This window comes from Aethina tumida, chromosome 1, assembly GCF_024364675.1.
Source record: "Aethina tumida isolate Nest 87 chromosome 1, icAetTumi1.1, whole genome shotgun sequence".
Lineage (NCBI taxonomy): Eukaryota > Metazoa > Arthropoda > Insecta > Coleoptera > Nitidulidae > Aethina > Aethina tumida.
This window is the reverse complement of record NC_065435.1, coordinates 43200223-43217476: the sequence shown is the minus strand read 5'-3', so window position 1 is coordinate 43217476 and position 17254 is coordinate 43200223. Positions and strand designations below refer to the sequence as shown.

The following is a 17254-nucleotide window of genomic DNA, read 5'->3' as shown; positions in this document are numbered from 1 at the left end:
CAAGGACTGAGCCCACAGGAACGCCCACATGTCCAACCAGCCCCCTTAACCCCTCGACGTGTGTGTGAGTGTGTGAAATTTGTACATGCATATTGCGATATTTACGGAAACCCGTCGGAGACGTTTTGTAGGTTTTGGTTGTTGTTTTTTTTTTTTTCTTCACAGGCGGCATGTGTAAAACGGTTGAATGAAGTCATGGTGTGTAATGTAATACGACAGGTTCTTTTGATGACCTCCTGCTACGTCGCGTTGCGTCACTGATACCGAGAATATGTGTGAACCGACAACAATATTTAGATGGTGACAAGAATCATTTGCATTGCGAATGGCGACTGTATGTTAATTGGTTAATTGACGAACGGTGAACGGCATTGTTTGCCGCTGTATGTCATCGTTTTATTTAGGTATATTTAGTGCAATCTGTCTCGGGCGAAAAAAATAAATAACAGTTGCATGGGGCACACGTAAATTACAACTCGTTTTATCTTTGGAATATTTTTAGCGATCTGGACTTTATCATCTCCTAAATTATGGAGCAAAACAACATATATAGAAATGACATAACAGTTAGCACAGTTTTATTTTATAATTGGAACACCACCACATTTAATGATAGGGAACTAAATATATAAATATTGAATGTTGAAGATTGAACCGTACATATCAAAGAAATTCGAAAAGTACCGCAACACATAAAAAATAAAATTGAACTTTATCTTATCTCACACATATGAAATATTAATAATAAACACGATTAGATCAACTAGTATTTTCGAAAGTGTCTCTATTATAGTTGTGGGCAGCAATAATTCCATGTACAATTAATCTAAATAAATTTATGCCACCTTCAATAAATATTTCTATCGTCTGAGGTAATTTCCAAATAAAATCTAATAGAAAAATTGAAACCATTAATTCAAGTAATAAATTTCAACTAAAACCAGATGGAAATTGTCGCAAGGTCAGAAAGATAATGGGGTCAAATTTATGTGGATAAAAATGTCTATTAATAAATCAACATTCATTCAAAGGTACACATACGAAAGGCGAATTAATAATGAATGTTTTTTACATAGGATACTATTTCGTAACGTTTTGACGTAATGGATAAAACTATCGGTCTCCAACGAATTTCATTAATAGATCGTGATTTATCAACATAACAAGAACTATTTACAATTCTATTTAAAAAACGATTATTATTTAATAAAAATGTTGGCAATTAAAATAAATAGTTTTTTCATTATCCATTCAGACAATAATGTCTTACTGTGTTATCTGAGGAAAAATGCTAATTAACCACAAAATGTAGATTATATCATGTAACTAAATTACAGGTTATTGTAAAAAACTAATTAACAAAATTTCAACTTTTTAATGTGACTATGCAACACAGCTCCAGGCAGATTTTGACACAAATTAGATCATCATTTCGAAACCACAACAGCATGGTCTATTTTTTTTATATTTTTGACATAATATTACGAGAAATTTGCATCTTATGCAAAAGATGGACATAAATGTCAAGGCAGTCACAAAATTTATATCGGCCAGTCTCAAAACTTTTGGCTTAGAGGGTCTTGTGCCGTTCACGTCTAAAAATAGACTCGGCAATTGTGAATTTACATTTGGAATACATTTAGACCATTGAGCAATCGAGGTGTAAACATCGTGTGTGCTAGCAAATTGTGTTGTTTTCGTTTTTAATTAAAAACCGGCTCGTAATCTTAATTAATGGGAGCTGCTTGTTAACTATAAATTTGAAAATTATTCAGAATTTTAATTTGTCTGAAAAGTTCATCATATTTTAGATTTGTAAACAGGAAATTGCTTGGATCCCAATTAAACTACATATTTAATTTTTATAATTATTATAATTGCAAATAACCCATGTTAAATAATTAAAAATAAAAAATACACTCCAAAATAAAACTAAATATTTTCTTCGTTGATAACTTCTTTCATTTATTCATTAAAATAATATTAATAAAAAATAAAATTGGTTACATTTTTAGTTAAACATTTTATAGAGGACCAGTTCAGGTAAAAAATAAAGTACTAGCAATAAACTTTTATGAATTTACCTCGATATATATAATTTAGCTAATAATACCTTTAATACCTGGCAATAAATAACTCCCCCATAAAAGTTATTGACTTAAAAAACATAAACAAAACAAAAACGACTTACCAAAGTTACTATGTCACCAGGACAACGGTCAGCGATGTCCCTGAGCCGATCGTACAAGGAGTCCAACAGGAATTGATAGCGTGCGTTGAACTCGTCCAGCTCCTGCGCCACCTGATCCGCCCCCGTTGGGCTCTGTCCCCTGGCGTTGCGAAAGGCGGTGTTGGCGTCGAGCGACGGCTGGGCCTCGAGCAGAGCCTCGCGGAACCGCTGCAGGCCCTTGCTCCAGATCTGGCGGTGTTAGGGTTAGAGGTTAGGCGTGTCAATTGGTTAGTTCGGGTGAGTGCGTGAGTGGCATTGTTTTTTGATTTATTTAAATTTTTATGTATTTCGACATGAAAGCGACGAACTGTGTGTGTGATGATAAGATGACAGTGGTGTCGGGTGAGGAAACGAGTGGTGGGGTTTATTGAGAACTAAGGCACCAAAAACTTCTGAATTTACTAGAATAAGTCGAGAAAGTAGAAAGTATCTAGAAGATACTAAAAACAACAAACATCATCATCATTGGGATATGGGTATATTGGAACTGTTTCAAATTGGATACTCTGGAATACTAGGAATTTGTTTGAAATGAAAATGCTGATTATTTAGTGATGTAAGAACCAATTAAAAAAAACTATTTAACTAAAGTCAATTTATTACATACTAAGTTCTAAAATGGAAACAAAATGTAATCTTGCATCACTAAATTAAACCTTTCAATGTCTTATGTATAGAATGAAATATATACTTAATGTATGAACATAAAAAACCAGCCAATATGGAAACCAAAAAATTTGAAATTAAATCTTAAAACGCTTTCTTAAAATCAATCATTTCCATGAAGACTAGCCATCATGACATGAATTTAAATGAAAAACTATCTAACACAAATAAATTTGGAAAAATAGAAGAATAAGATAAAGAGAGCATATAAGCAGGGCTGGGAAGAATTTTGCATATTGAAAAAAAAACACTGCCACCACAGTAAATAGATTTAATAGATTACCATTTAGTAAAGTTATACACATTTAATGTGGCATGTTCGTAGCGATGTACAAAGTTAAATATATAAATAGACATTTAAAGCAACATCTATCTACGATACTACATCAGACATTCATACGTTCCAATCACACAAAACTAACAATAATCCTAGACTAAAACTAGACTTAAAACTAATGAGAGGTGATGAGTTCAGATTATTTACCTTGCCTTCCCTTATAAATCTACCGCCATTGACATTAACTTGTTCAATTTTGGGGGTACGTTCAGTTACTGTATTTAGTAGGTTCTGTAAAAATATAAAATATATGGAGGACAATTTTATAACAAATTACTTAAGTAGCAAAAAGTTTCTGAAAGAAAAAGGGGGGAGTGGAAGAAGAAGCCTCTGAGAAATGTCATTGGCAGAAACCAAGTTAAACAGTTAATAAATAGTTAAAGTTAAATCTTCTAAAGTTAAAATTAACAGGTTTTGTACAGCTTCATGAATCAACTTCTGATTAATTCAACTGCTAAACCAAATTTATGTTCAAAATTGAATCAATCCCAAAATTATTCATGTGGCTGCACTGAAATGAAATTAAATGAAGCATAAATGATAATACTACCACACTTACCCTTGTGGCGTCGAGCTGTTCTTTAGCTCTGTCTTTGATGGGTGCTAAGTTCTCCAATTTACCGTACTGTTCGTCCAGCCAACCGTCCTCAACTTGCTTGGCTTCTTGGTAGTTCTTCAGCAGGTCGTAGGCTTGAGTGCATCCACGGAGCCTATCCGCCAGCTGTGAGCATACGTTGCTCCACCTGCTGTTCAATTTCTGTACGTCCTTGTCCAATCTTTCGACATCGGCGTGAGGACCGCGTTGGTTCAGACGGGACTTCTCCGTGAGACGTCTGGTGTTGTCGAAGTCGTCGTTCAGTTGATCCATGGCGATTTGTTGTTGGCCAACAGCCGATTCCAGTTTCAACAGATTATCATGAACATTTTCCAAGCCCTTCTTGGTCTTTGGAAGCTCATCAAACATGGCAAGCTTGTGTTCGAATTCAGAGATGACGTGGGAGGCTTCTTCCATGCCGTTCAGCACAATTTCAATGCATTTCAAGCGTTCTACGTACAAATTGCTGGTATCCCAAATGTACTTCCATTTGTCCAAGACCTTTTCCAGGTCCTTTTTGTGCTGCGGCGTTTTGAGAGTGATCGACCTGAACGTGTCTTTGACTTGTTCAATTTCTGGTTCCAGATTTTGTAACCTCGATTCAAATTCCTTATGTTCTAAGACTAGATGCTGCAAGGTGTCGATGTCCCTTGGCAAATTGGCTGCTACACGCTTGTTGATTACTCTCTCGGCTTCATCTAAGGCCTGCTGCAAATTGGATATCTGAGTGTTGAACACGCGTGTCTGGTTCTTGCTTTCCTCTTCCGCACGCGCTCTCTTCTCGAATTCGTCGAAGAGGCGGTTGACTTCATCCATTTCCCTCTTCAATCTCCTGAGTTGTGGATCTGAGGGATCACCTTCAGCCATCAACTTGTCAGCGTCTTCATTCAGAGCTCTTCTGATGGCATTTCTTTGTTCGGCTCCGATGGCAATAAATTGTGGCAAGTCCCAGCTCTTCACGACCTTGATGGTGGCGAAGATCATGTTCTGACGCATGCGCAGTTGTTTCTTCTGCCACAGCGCAATGGATCTGTCATACTGACGTCTTAAACGGTCGACGGCGTCGAGAGCCTCTTTATCCGGTGGTGGAATTACGAAGCAGACTCCGGGCACTTGGGCTTCTACGCCCTTTTCGTTGTGTACGCGCCATTTAATGCGACCCGAGTTGTCGGTAAGGGAGCACTCTCTGTTCTTTTCGATTACAAACTGAAATAAATTAGTTAATAAGTGAGTCAGGAAACAGTATGTGAATCTTACATTGTTTTGTTTGTAATTGCAGATTGCGGTGACATTGAGTGGCCTTGTTACGGGTTGTCTGCGTTGTTTCAATGGAACAACTTCTTGAGCCCTGTTGCTCAACGTCTGCACTTGATCGCCGAAGCTGTTTAGTTCATCTCTTAAAGCTTGCATGCCTTGCAACAGTTTTTCGCCAACATCCAGAGTGAAATCACCTTGGCTGAAGTCATTGTTCATGATATCGTCTTTCCTAAAATAAAAAAAATGAGATTCTAGCACAAGTTGTTTGATTAAAAGTATTTACTCTTTAAGCCACTCTTCGGCAGTCTGTACATCTCTGTAGAACTGTTGGTAAACTCTGGTATTTTGAAGATGGGTTTCCAAACAGTGTGTCAACTGAAGAAGCCAAGCCCATTGGGCGTTTATAGCAGCTACGTGTTCTTCGATGGCTTTTGTAGCCGGGTGGTTTTGAAGAATGAGAGCTTCACCTCGTTCCAAAACTGCAGTTACTTGGATTTCTCGTTTCTCCAAATCATTCATTAAGTGCTAAAAATTAAATTATGATTAGTTCAGTAAATGGTTCTAATTAATGCATTAAACAATAGAGAACAAACAATACAAAACACAATTGAAGGATTAAAATAACAAATTTTGGGTGTGGTTAAGATATCAGTTGTGTACAAACGAAAAAGCACTAGACAAACGATTAGTTGTTAGGAAAATTTCATGTGAACACTTCAATTAGGAAGTAACTACAATTATTATTGTATTGCATGAAAAATTCCCAACGTCAACGTGAATTCGATTGAAAAACAGGATAGTGAACAAACAAGCACCGACAGAATTTTGCTTTACCTCTCCTCCGGAATTATATACTTGCTGTAATAAAAGAAAACGAAATAGAAAGTTACTAATTTGTTAGTAAAATTGAAAATAAAGTTAATAATATTCGATGTAAATGTTATGCCAAACTCACTTCAAAGTATTTTTCGATGGCGTTCACATTCATCTTGGTGTCGCTCCAGTCTCTGGTAACTTCAATTTCTTCTTTCTCGTTGAGCCACTGCAATTCGTTGGTGGCTGATTGAATGAAGTCCAGTAAGGTCTCCAAGTCGGTCATTCTGTTTGTAGAGAAGGTCAACAGTTCAGCGTAGATTTTCTGAAGCTGACCCAAGTGTTGATTGTACAAATTCAACTCCTCTCCGTTGAAATATTGCCTGGCCTTTGCGGCGGCATCCACCTTGGAGTGGAATTGATCGATTGTTCTGTGTTCGCGCTGATGAATGTCGCGTTCGGTTTGGACGGATGGTAGATCAGTACCATAGTCAGCCTTCTTCAGCTGCTTCAATTTATTCTTGCACCACTCGATGTGTTCCTGCAATGACCGGAAGTGCGGGTTGGTCTCAACATTCCTGGTTTCCTGCACGGTACGGATGTGTTTGGTGACAGTTCTCTCTTCCATGGGGAAGCTCATGTTCGCCAGCTGTCCCACAATCTTATTGTGCAACATGTGTCTGAGGCTAACCCACTTCTCGTGCAGCTTGTTCACCCTCCGGTCAAGTTCGCCAGCATTAGGATAGCGGCCGTTCTTGAGCGTGTTCACGTCCACCTTCAGGGACTGGATGTTCTGCTCGGTGATCGCCAGATCTTGGTCGATCTGATCGGCCAGTTTCTTCGCTTCGAGCGGGTGCAGTCGGTCGATTTTTCTCGCTTCGGTATCAATGTTCTTTTCGATCGTGTCTAGATTGATCTCGGTTTGCTTAATTTCCCTGTGGACTTTCTCGGCCAGTCGTTGGAGCTTCTCGAGCCGCTTGATCTCGTCGTTGATGTGGCCGTGTCTCTCGTCGTGGGCTCGCATCAGTCGCTGCCAGTTGCGCTCGATGTTCTCGATGTGGAGCTCGGGCTCGATGTCCACCTCGCCGACGCTCTTGAAGTACTTCTCCAAGTCGCGGAACATCTGGTGGCAATAGTTCTTGTCCCTTTGGCGTGGCGGCACCTCGTCGGTACGGAACCTGTCCGACTCGGCGGCCAGCTTCTTCATTTCGATCAGAGTCGGCGGGAAGTTCCTAAAACAGACGTTTGAAGCATTTCCTTGGACGGAATAAGGGACGTCTTACCTGTCTTGCATGAGTGTATATTTTTCGCGAATCCACACGTGCAACTTGGTGGCCACTTCTCTGTATTCGTGCACGCGCTCCTGTGCCTGGGGGTCGTAAAGGGGGTGAATTGTGGGCGGTTCGGGGAACACTTCGTGCAACGACGAAATGTAGGTGATGAGTGACTTCTCATCTGGTTCGTGAGTGTCAACATCTGAAAAATTGACAGATTAATTAATACGATTGTTGTGTTTGATGAATTGGGCTGAACGCCTAAGACAAATTAAGCCCGCTCAGCATGTAAATCAGTCCGTAAACGGACAATCGCCATTAATTCTATTACTTCATCTGACATAACAAGGGCGTATCCGCCGATATCCACCGTGCATTTCACGATGAAATCGGGGCCCGGGTCAGGGCTATGCCCACACCGAATGACATCACGTTGCGCCGTGAGAAAACATACGAAACTGCGATAACTATTGTTTTTAACGTTCCTTTCTTCTGGACAATTGCAGTGGCCGTGCCGCACGGCGATTATTATGCAATTATGATGTCGCAGTGCCATTACGGGATGTACGGTGGCACGTTCGGATGGTTGCGACCTTGCGGCAATTTATTATTTAAGGCGAGGATTACGTGTGCATGGGTTTCCGATGCGGAGTCGCATGGAAATTTCAATTCGTTCCGTCGGAAGTTCAACTGTATACCGGGGCTGACCCGGAGAAGAAAAAAACACTTACGACGCCGTCCCGGGCTTCAACCTACTTCTTGACGGGATAATGACGGGAATTATGTAAACTGGCATTTAAAATACGAAACTTGTGCACATGGTAAAAGTTAATTACACGTATATGTAAGTGCTTTACGTGCTAATTAGTTGTTAGCGCACAGCATAAATAAATAAACAGTAAAAAATGTTAAATCAATTAATTTACAGTTTTGTAGCAAACGTATAATTGAAGCTCTGGGTTTTTTATAGGCTTGGGACCACCGTAATTTATTTTTATATGATCAATTTGCTTCGTTATTTTCCAGAATGGAGGCTTAATTATTACACAAATTCATGTAATTGCGCAAAGGAAAAAGTACATATAAATCAACAAACAATTAAATTATATTTGCAAGATTTTATCAGACGAGATAATTTAATCTGATTATGATTAACCACGTCAAAAAGATTCACCTCAACATCTGTGCATCTCTATGCAATGATTATTCAAAATTATACGAATTACGTGGTGATGGTTACCTTCTGGATCCAAAAGCCTGGTGACACCGTATTCCTTCTCGGCGATGTAGAACACCTTCTCCATACGTTCCCTGGGGCGCTGGCTCTTCGCCTGTCTGAAGTCCAACAGATCGGGACGGTTGCGGTTGATGATGGCGCTGAAGGCGAGACCGTCGCGCCAGGATTTGGAGAAGTCCTTGACGGAGACGCCGGGATACTTGTGTGTCGTTTGCTTCGCCCATCGCAGCAGATAGTCCTTCGCCGAAACGTTCGGTTCCGTCTGGCCGACGATTATGTCGGAGATCTGCAAGACGAAGAACAGATTAATCGTCGATTCGCCAAGGGCGTAAAAAGGAGGTCGGCACAATTTTCGAAGCACACTTAATAGTAAAAGAATCGACCGTATCATGCGGTGATTTAATTGAAACACAGAACGGAAAATGCAGCTTTTTATTGCAGTTGCAATTATTTTAATGGCATGTGAGTTTTGCCGATTGTATCTTGGTACGTATTCACTGTACTTGAGAAAAATAATTGGCCCCGTCGCTGAGTGGAAGTTCTTGCGTTAAACGTGGCCAGAAGTAAAAATCTTATTGTGTTACAAAGACAATAATGAATCATATAAAAAATGGGACAACTACTTTTTCCGCCAGAATGCAATACAACAATTCCCCGGACTGGCAAAGTTGCGCCATCGCCAAATGGAATCTGCCTGGTGGGATCGCGGTAGCAAAACGAGATGCTGTTTAAATTGAATCTTAATAACGGATAATTAACAATACAAAGGCTGCCATTGTGAAGCCTACGGTCCACTGCCAATCAAACACAACATCTATACGAAATTTTCAAATCGTGACTGGAACTACGATCTGGTGCCATTTAATGGAACATCCATAGAATTATGGGGGATTAAAAAAAAAACTAATGGCGACAAAACAATGTTGTTTGGTAACGGTACACGGATTAATTGGCCGACTAACTTTTCGAAGATACACATTCCAATCGTCTCCGACTACGATAATTATCAGCTGAATGTCTGCACAAAGAAGAGTAATTCCAATATTGAATTCCACACTTAGTAATGTGTGAACGAAATGAATCGAAACACTTTTAGTCGTCGAATTTCCTGGGAATTTGTCTAGTTACTTTTTCGAATTAGGAATGCCGGACAACTATTTACTGTCTAATTAAAAGGCCACATGCTGGCCGGTTAATGCAGCCGTGACAACACACAATGATTTTTATTTAAGTTCGATTATTTCCGTGCTTTTGTTGGGGAAAATATTTAAAATACGCACAGTGAACAAACATCCCAAATCTTCCACAGTTGTTGCATTAAAAACAATGATGGGCATTTATTGAGATCTTATTACTTATTTGATGTCACTGTAATTAATTGCAATCTATAATTAAGTCGTGAGATGGACTACAACTTTTGCTTGTGTTGTTGAGGATAATTACCAATGATCATTGTGTTTCATTAGTTGGCCCGGTCGCCTTGTAGACAAAATAAACTGTTAGTAACTGTCGACTGTATAAATTAATAGGTTTAACAATTTCATGTACTCTTTACGCTTCAAAAAAATAATTAACTAGAACAAAGATATAAATCTTTACATGAATTAAGCGCATAATTTTGCCTTGAGGACCGTTACTGTCCACCATATTCCGTCGTCATTTTTACAGTATTTAATAGATAGATAAAGTGCAGTTATTTCTATAAAAACATTTAGATCGATAATTCTGCGATTTATGGTTGTCCATAAAAATACAGTTATTTAATCCATTGGCCAAAACTCAGTGAATTTTGCATCCTTCATCCGTTTCAGTAACACAGATAAAATGTCCATCCTTGGCTAATATTTTTAAAAGTCATTAATAAGTTCACGAGTGACCTCTTGAATATTTAACCTTTCTAGCAATGAAATGTCAAATGCAACGTCATGACTCATTTTCTTGCAATTTCTTTAACATTACAATCTAGTTGTTTTCTCGGAAACCTTATCGATTTGCTAAGTGTATCAAATTTCAAAACGTTAATCCTACTTCGACTTGCAGGCTTCCCATTTTAAACGCTTATTATCTTTAATTAAGAAAAATTACTAGGATTTAATTGGGAGTCTACGAACTCGTTAACAGGATGGTTTTAAACAATCTCATTGTAAGTGTAACAAGGCTTCAAACATCAAAACCGGCCACGCCAGAGGGAACGTTTAGTATTTACTCTTACACTTAAACAAATATTTTTATGCATGCAACAATTTTACTTTATATGACATTTTATTGGCCTGACTCATTTTAATAACGTACATAATTGTATAATGGTCGTATAATTTTACAGCAATTTTTGCTTTCAATATTTTCAAGGAAAGATTGCCAAGTTAAGAGAAAATATTTGTATCGTAAAACTGGTGATAATGGCCTGGGTAAACCTCCAGCAACCAATTTCTCGTTGTTGCACACATTTCAGTTCGGTTTAATTGGACTGATTCGAGCGAATTAACCCCATTACATATCTCAAGACATTCCTCCGTTGCAGATCTGCAATCGGCATTCCATCCCGGGGATATCCGGCTACTGAATTAGCATTTCCACTCGAATGACGCTCAAAAGTTTCACACCAACACGCGGGACAAACTGATTTACGAGTCGCTCGCCTTTTCAACATGAATTATGCGACTGCATTCTTCGCCCGTCGTTCATTTGTGAAACCGTTTAGTATTCTTCTGGTGCCCGTGTACAGTTACGTGCATGCGAGTATTCGCTCTTGGACACACATAAAACCCCGATTATGACTGACCCCACGTACCCGACACACAAATTAACGACTCCTGGATCTCGACAACGCGGCGGACGACGAGAGGACGTCGTGATCGGCAAAATCGTTAGCACACTTTCACTCAACCCATGCCCTTTTTCGTCTGGAGCACCGCGATCGTTTTGAGTTGTGTGGCGAATACGCGGTAAAAGGATGTGAACGTTGCGGCGAAACACCTTACCCATAGACGGATATCGTTGGAGCATAATGCGTACATCATAATCCTTATTTCGCATCATAATTGCGGCAGTTAGGTGCGCTTTTTTATATATGGAAATGGCGCATAATTGACGTTAACGCTTCTTAAGTTACTCGCCGGAATACGAATGGTTAAGCTGTTGTTTCCTTGATCAGCAGCCATTGCGCAATTTAATAATGAATATACAGGATATTCAAGAGTCATCATCTAATTTAAATGGCAACACAATAGAATACACTATATAATGAGATTACTTAACAAAAATCAATTATTAAAACAATGGTTTCATTAATGTTGATAATTTGAGAAGTTATCGACTGATAATTAAAAAAAAAATGAACTTATGAAATCATTAATAGATATTACATAAATTTATGTATAAAGGATATTCAGATATTAATTTAAAATATTAATTAAATAATGTAATATAAACGAAGAATTATTATACGAAATCATAATATAAATTATACAAATTTATATATAAAAATATTAAAATATTATTTTGGAATCCCACTTCTAAAATACAATATAAGTTGACAAAAATGAATGCTAGAAAACAGTAGTTATAAACGTTGATAATTTGGGAAATTGTCGATGAGTAATAATTGTTTATTATAGGAAATAATGAAATAAAATATACTAATTGATGTATAAAAATATTCAGGTATTAATTTAGAATACAACATAAATAAGTTAACTTAATACAAATCAAAACAATGGTTTTATCAATTTGAGAAGTTATTTATGAGTAATTAGAAAATTATTATAATTATAAAAATATTCAGGTATTAATTTAAAATTCGCCTTCTAGAATACAATATAAGTTCACTTAACAAAAATCAGTGCTAGAAAACAATAGTTTCATAGATGTTGTTAATTTGAGAAATTATCAATAAGTAATTAGAAAATTATTATAGGAAATTATAAAATAACTTATAAAAATTTATGTATAAAAATATTTAAGCATTAATTTAAAATCCCACTTCTAGAATACAATATAAATAAACTAACTTGACAAAAATAAATGCTTAAAACAATGGTTTCATCAATATTGTTAATTTGAGATGTTATCAATGATTAATTAGAAAATTATTATATTAAAACATACAATAAATTATACTATATTATATATTAATTTAGAATACAATATAAATAGGTTAATTTTTAGAATACAATATAAATAGGTTAACTTAATAAAAATCAATTTTTGAATCAATGATTTCATCAATTTGAGATATTACTTATGACTAATTAGAAAATTATTATATGAAATAAAATAAATTTTGCAAATTTATATATAAAAATATGCAGGTATTAATTTAGAATCCCACTTCTGGAATACAATATAAATAAATTAACCAAACGTCAATACTTAAAACAATAGTTTCTCAAATACATGTGTAATTAGAAAATTATTATAGAAAATTCTAAAATAAATTATACTAATTTATGTATAAAAATATTGAGATATTAATTTAGAATCCCACTTTTATAATACAATATAAATAAGTTAACTTAATAAAAATCGATGTTTAAAACAATAGTTTCATCTATTTGAGAAGTTATTTATGAATAATTAGAAAATTATTAAAAGAAATCATAAAATAAATTAAACAAATTTAATAATTAATTTAAAAAAATATGCAGTTATTAATTTAGAATACCCCTTCTAGAATATAATATAAATTCATTTAACAAAAATCAATGCTAAAAAACAATGGTTTCATAAACGTTGATAATTTGAGAAATTATCGAAAATTATTACATTGAAATCATAAAATAAATTATAGAAATTCATGTATAAAAATATTCAGGTATTAATTTAGAATCCCATTTTTAGAATACAAAATTAATAAGTTTGTTTAATTTGAAGAATTATCGATGAATAATTAGAAAATTACTATATGAACTAAATAAAAATATTCAAGTAATAATACAAAAAAAAAACGTCTAAAATATAAGTTAACAAAAGTCAATGCTTAAGACAATGGTTTCATTAATGTTGATAATTTGAAATGTTGGAAACATGTAATTGGAAAATTATTATAAAAAAATGTTCAGGTATTAATTTAAAATCTCGATTCTTCTTAAGCTTTTAAATAACCATTAAGCTACTATTTCTCATGTACACGTTTGAGATGAGTTTTTGAATCATTGTTAATATTTATAGATTGCTATGTCTAATTGATTATAAATGGATTTCCAACGCATAAGTAGAGAATGAGTCTATTAAACAATTATAGTCCATAGAGCAGAATATAATTCTATAAGTAAAAAAAAATAAAACTTATAATGGCCAAAAATGTAATTTTAAAGTAGTGTATGAACAGTTATATGCTATAAATATTTACTTTAATGTGTAAAGTTTGACAATAAAGAAAAGAACATGTATACATAAGTGTATAAATTACTTAAATTATAAAATATTAGAGCAGTAAAGTAACAAATTAGAAAAGTCGAACGAGATTGCAGTGCCAAAACAAACCGTTCAATTTCCAAATCAATTCAACATCACCATAAACTGGTATAATCACACATTAAAATCTTCTTTACCGTTAAAGGTGTAAACCAGAATGTCATGTTGATTTAAAAAATTAGATATGCGTAATATTCATTCATGTATAACTTCAAATTCACGGTATGTTTTATCTTTGACATTGACACAATTGCAGGCCTCTCCCTGTTGTTCCACGGAACATGTGTATACCCATAATGGGACACCAGACCTTTCCTAACTTAGTCCATGATATTTAATATTCAAGTAAACAAAACGAAACCAAGTAGGCAGCGTGAAAAAATTAAAGAATACCGTTGGCAACGTGTTATTTTTAAATAAATAAATAATTAATCGGGCCCATTGCATAATTATATTATGGGTGTTTGTTAGAACTGCGTCCCACCGTAAAAACTACGTCACATCCCTCAAATATTGATGCTGTAAATAATGTAATAAAGTGTAAACAGAAAATTTTCAATATCGTCACCTTGATCATATGTAAATGGTTGTACGGCGTTAAATAGCCACGAAGGCCCGATTTGGTTCAAAACCTTTAATTGCACGCGAAGGTTTTGGGGAAAAATTTGGCTATTGGCGAAGCCTTGATCTAGAAAAACAACGTGGGATGGAGCAAAATGGATCGAACCAAATATGAATTGTTTCAAGATACCATCTGAATATCGAGAAACGTAAACAACGACGGAAAACGATCGATACCAGCAGCACCTTGAGCGTATGTTAATTCCTTCGTTAAAACAGAGTACCACTTGCGTTGTGTCGCCCCGGATACGGGCCCGTCACGGTGCCGTGAGTTAGTTCATCCCTCCGGTGAAACAAAACTGACCTTGACTCGTTTGGCGCAAACTTCCTGAATGCTCGGAGCCACATCCTGGCTGCTGGTGATGCACTTGATCTGCGACTGTTTCATTAAATTCTCCTGCCGCGCTTGTTCCTCACCCCTCGTCAGGGTGGTGACTTTCCTCACGATTCGCGTGGTGATTCTCCTGTAGCCGTCCTCGTTCCTCTTGCTGGTCTTGGTCGACTCGAACGAGCTGCCCAAGACCTCGGTGGAGAGTCGCTTGTTGGTGTACACCGCTTGTAGGTTCTCCATCTCTTCGGGGTTGGAGAGGTTCGTTACGATCGGCGGCCCCAGTTTCGGGGTGGTACCTTGCACGAACAGTCTTTTCTGATTACCCTGGTTGTCATCCTTCACGAACCGATACATTATTGTTGGTGGTTAGTCGTTTTAATCGCAGTTAGCCCAGGGGTGGTTTGACTAAAGGAAGACTGGAAGGCGAAACCTGTGGATGGTACCGTCACACTGGACACTCGGCCGATCGCATCTCACAAACGGTTGATTGTTGTTAACAAGTTCGAAATTCGCGGTGGACGGCGGTTCACGTTTCGTTTCGTGTTTTAGCGGACGGGACAGGTGAGAGAGTTGCGTTGCTGGTTGCACGCCGGTGTACACTGACTGCTAGAGTCGCGGCTTGTTGTTGTTTAGAGGGAATTCGCCGTGTGTAGGTGAGTCAGGGCCGTACCGGTGGGTTTTCTAGCCCACTTTTCTCGCACATGCCGATCAATGTGATGCCGCGTGAAAATAATAATAATTGTGGCGATTCGCCCAGCTATTGCCTTTTTATGGGCCGTTGTGCAAGGAACGTGTCGACTTGGGCGTACTGTTTGTTTTGGTTATCGTCGTGCAGAGACGTAATAACACATATAAACAATTTCGTTTTCTTTTTTGTGTGTTGGGAAATGCCATAAAAATTATTATTTATACATAATTTTTTTGAAATCCATACGATTTTAATATTAACATTTTCAATGGCTTGTTTGCTCATTTTTGGACTTGGACATATTGAATACACTTATTTGGTGTACATATCTCTGACATTAATTAACAAAAATTTTATTGTAAAAAATTATGTATCCAAAAATATGTTAATTTATTGTAAATTATCAAATATCAAATATTATCAAATAATATTTAATTTTCAGAAATTTAAAATGCAATTTTTCCTATATTAAAAATCATATTTTAAAGATAAAAAACGATAAAATTTATTGAGTAAAAGAGATTTAGTCAGATTTTTCCATTAAAATTCATAAAATTCAACAATTTTTTGAAATTTACAAATAAAAATAGTTTCTAATAGTTTATTGTTTCATTTTTGAATTTGGTACACTTTTAAAACACTTATTTTGTGTATGTATGATGTTTATAAAAGATAATGCATCAAATAATATTTGATTTTTAGAAATTTAAAAGAGCAAAACTCTCGAAATATAAAGCTGTTAAAAATGCAAATTTTCCATTATTTAAAACATATTTTAAAGGTAAAAATAATAAAATTTATTGAGTAGTAAAAAGTTAGACAGATTGGTTTATTAAAATTTAAAAAATTCACATATTTTTTAGAAATATAATTTTTTAATGGTTTTTGTATTGTAACTTTTGTACATTTATGACATTATGTGTACATATTTGATATTAATTAAACAAAATTATGGGCTATCGTAAATTTGTTTGTAAAAGATAATGCGTGCAATATATATTTAATTTGCAGAAATTTAACATAAACACTAGAAATATAAACCTGTAAAAACATGCAAATTTTCCAGTATTAAAACATATTTTATAGACAAAAAATAATAAAATTCATTGAAAAGTGATTTGAGCAGATTTGTACATTAGTATTTATAAAATTCACACATTTTTTTTTAATTTAACAATTAAAAATATAGTTTTTAATATTTTACTCTCTCATTTTTGATCCTGGTAAATATTTAAGACATTTATTTTGTGTAATATACGTCTAATATTAATAAACTAAATTGTGGGCTATCAAAAAAGATGTTTGTAAAAGATATGTATCAAATAAGATTTAATTTTCAAAAATTTAACACAAGAAAACCTTAGAAATATAAACCTAGGAAAAAATGTAAATACTCCAGAATTAAAAATATATTTTAAATACAAAAAATGGTAAAATTTATTGAAAAAAAGTGATTTGAGCAGATTTGTATATCAGTATTTATAAAATTTCACATTTTTTGTAATTTAACAATTAAAAATATAGTTTTTAATATTTTACAGACTCATTTTTGATCCTGGTAAATATTTAAGACACTTATTTCTTGTATATACGTCCAACCTTAATTAACAAAAATTGAGGGCTATCAAAAAAGATGTTTGTAAAAGATAATGTATCATATAATATTTAATTTTCAAAAATTTAACACATGAAAATATTTGAAATATAAACCTAGCATAAAATGTAAATTTTCCAGTTTTAAAAACATATTTTAAATACAAATTGATCAAATTTATTAAATAAAATTAATT

General features: G+C 35.2%; 1 protein-coding gene across 12 annotated transcripts in view; it reads right to left on the bottom strand.

The window, feature by feature from the left end:
- The window catches only part of LOC109604573 (microtubule-actin cross-linking factor 1), a 166803-nt gene that overhangs the window by 38578 nt on the left and 110971 nt on the right, over positions 1-17254 (bottom strand). For 9 of the 12 annotated variants that reach the window (XM_049961749.1, XM_049961753.1, XM_049961764.1 and 6 more), the window contains exons 6-14: positions 8413-8695; positions 7182-7374; positions 6041-7130; positions 5920-5943; positions 5369-5610; positions 5086-5314; positions 3793-5034; positions 3381-3464; positions 2192-2419 (exon numbers count right to left, since the gene is read on the bottom strand). In XM_049961749.1, coding sequence (XP_049817706.1) covers positions 2192-2419; positions 3381-3464; positions 3793-5034; positions 5086-5314; positions 5369-5610; positions 5920-5943; positions 6041-7130; positions 7182-7374; positions 8413-8695 — 3615 coding nt within the window. Of the gene's footprint in view, positions 1-2191; positions 2420-3380; positions 3465-3792; positions 5035-5085; positions 5315-5368; positions 5611-5919; positions 5944-6040; positions 7131-7181; positions 7375-8412; positions 8696-14749; positions 15316-17254 lie in introns of those variants that run through there. The other 3 variants (XM_049961785.1, XM_049961788.1, XM_049961795.1) reach the window with 2 other exon arrangements.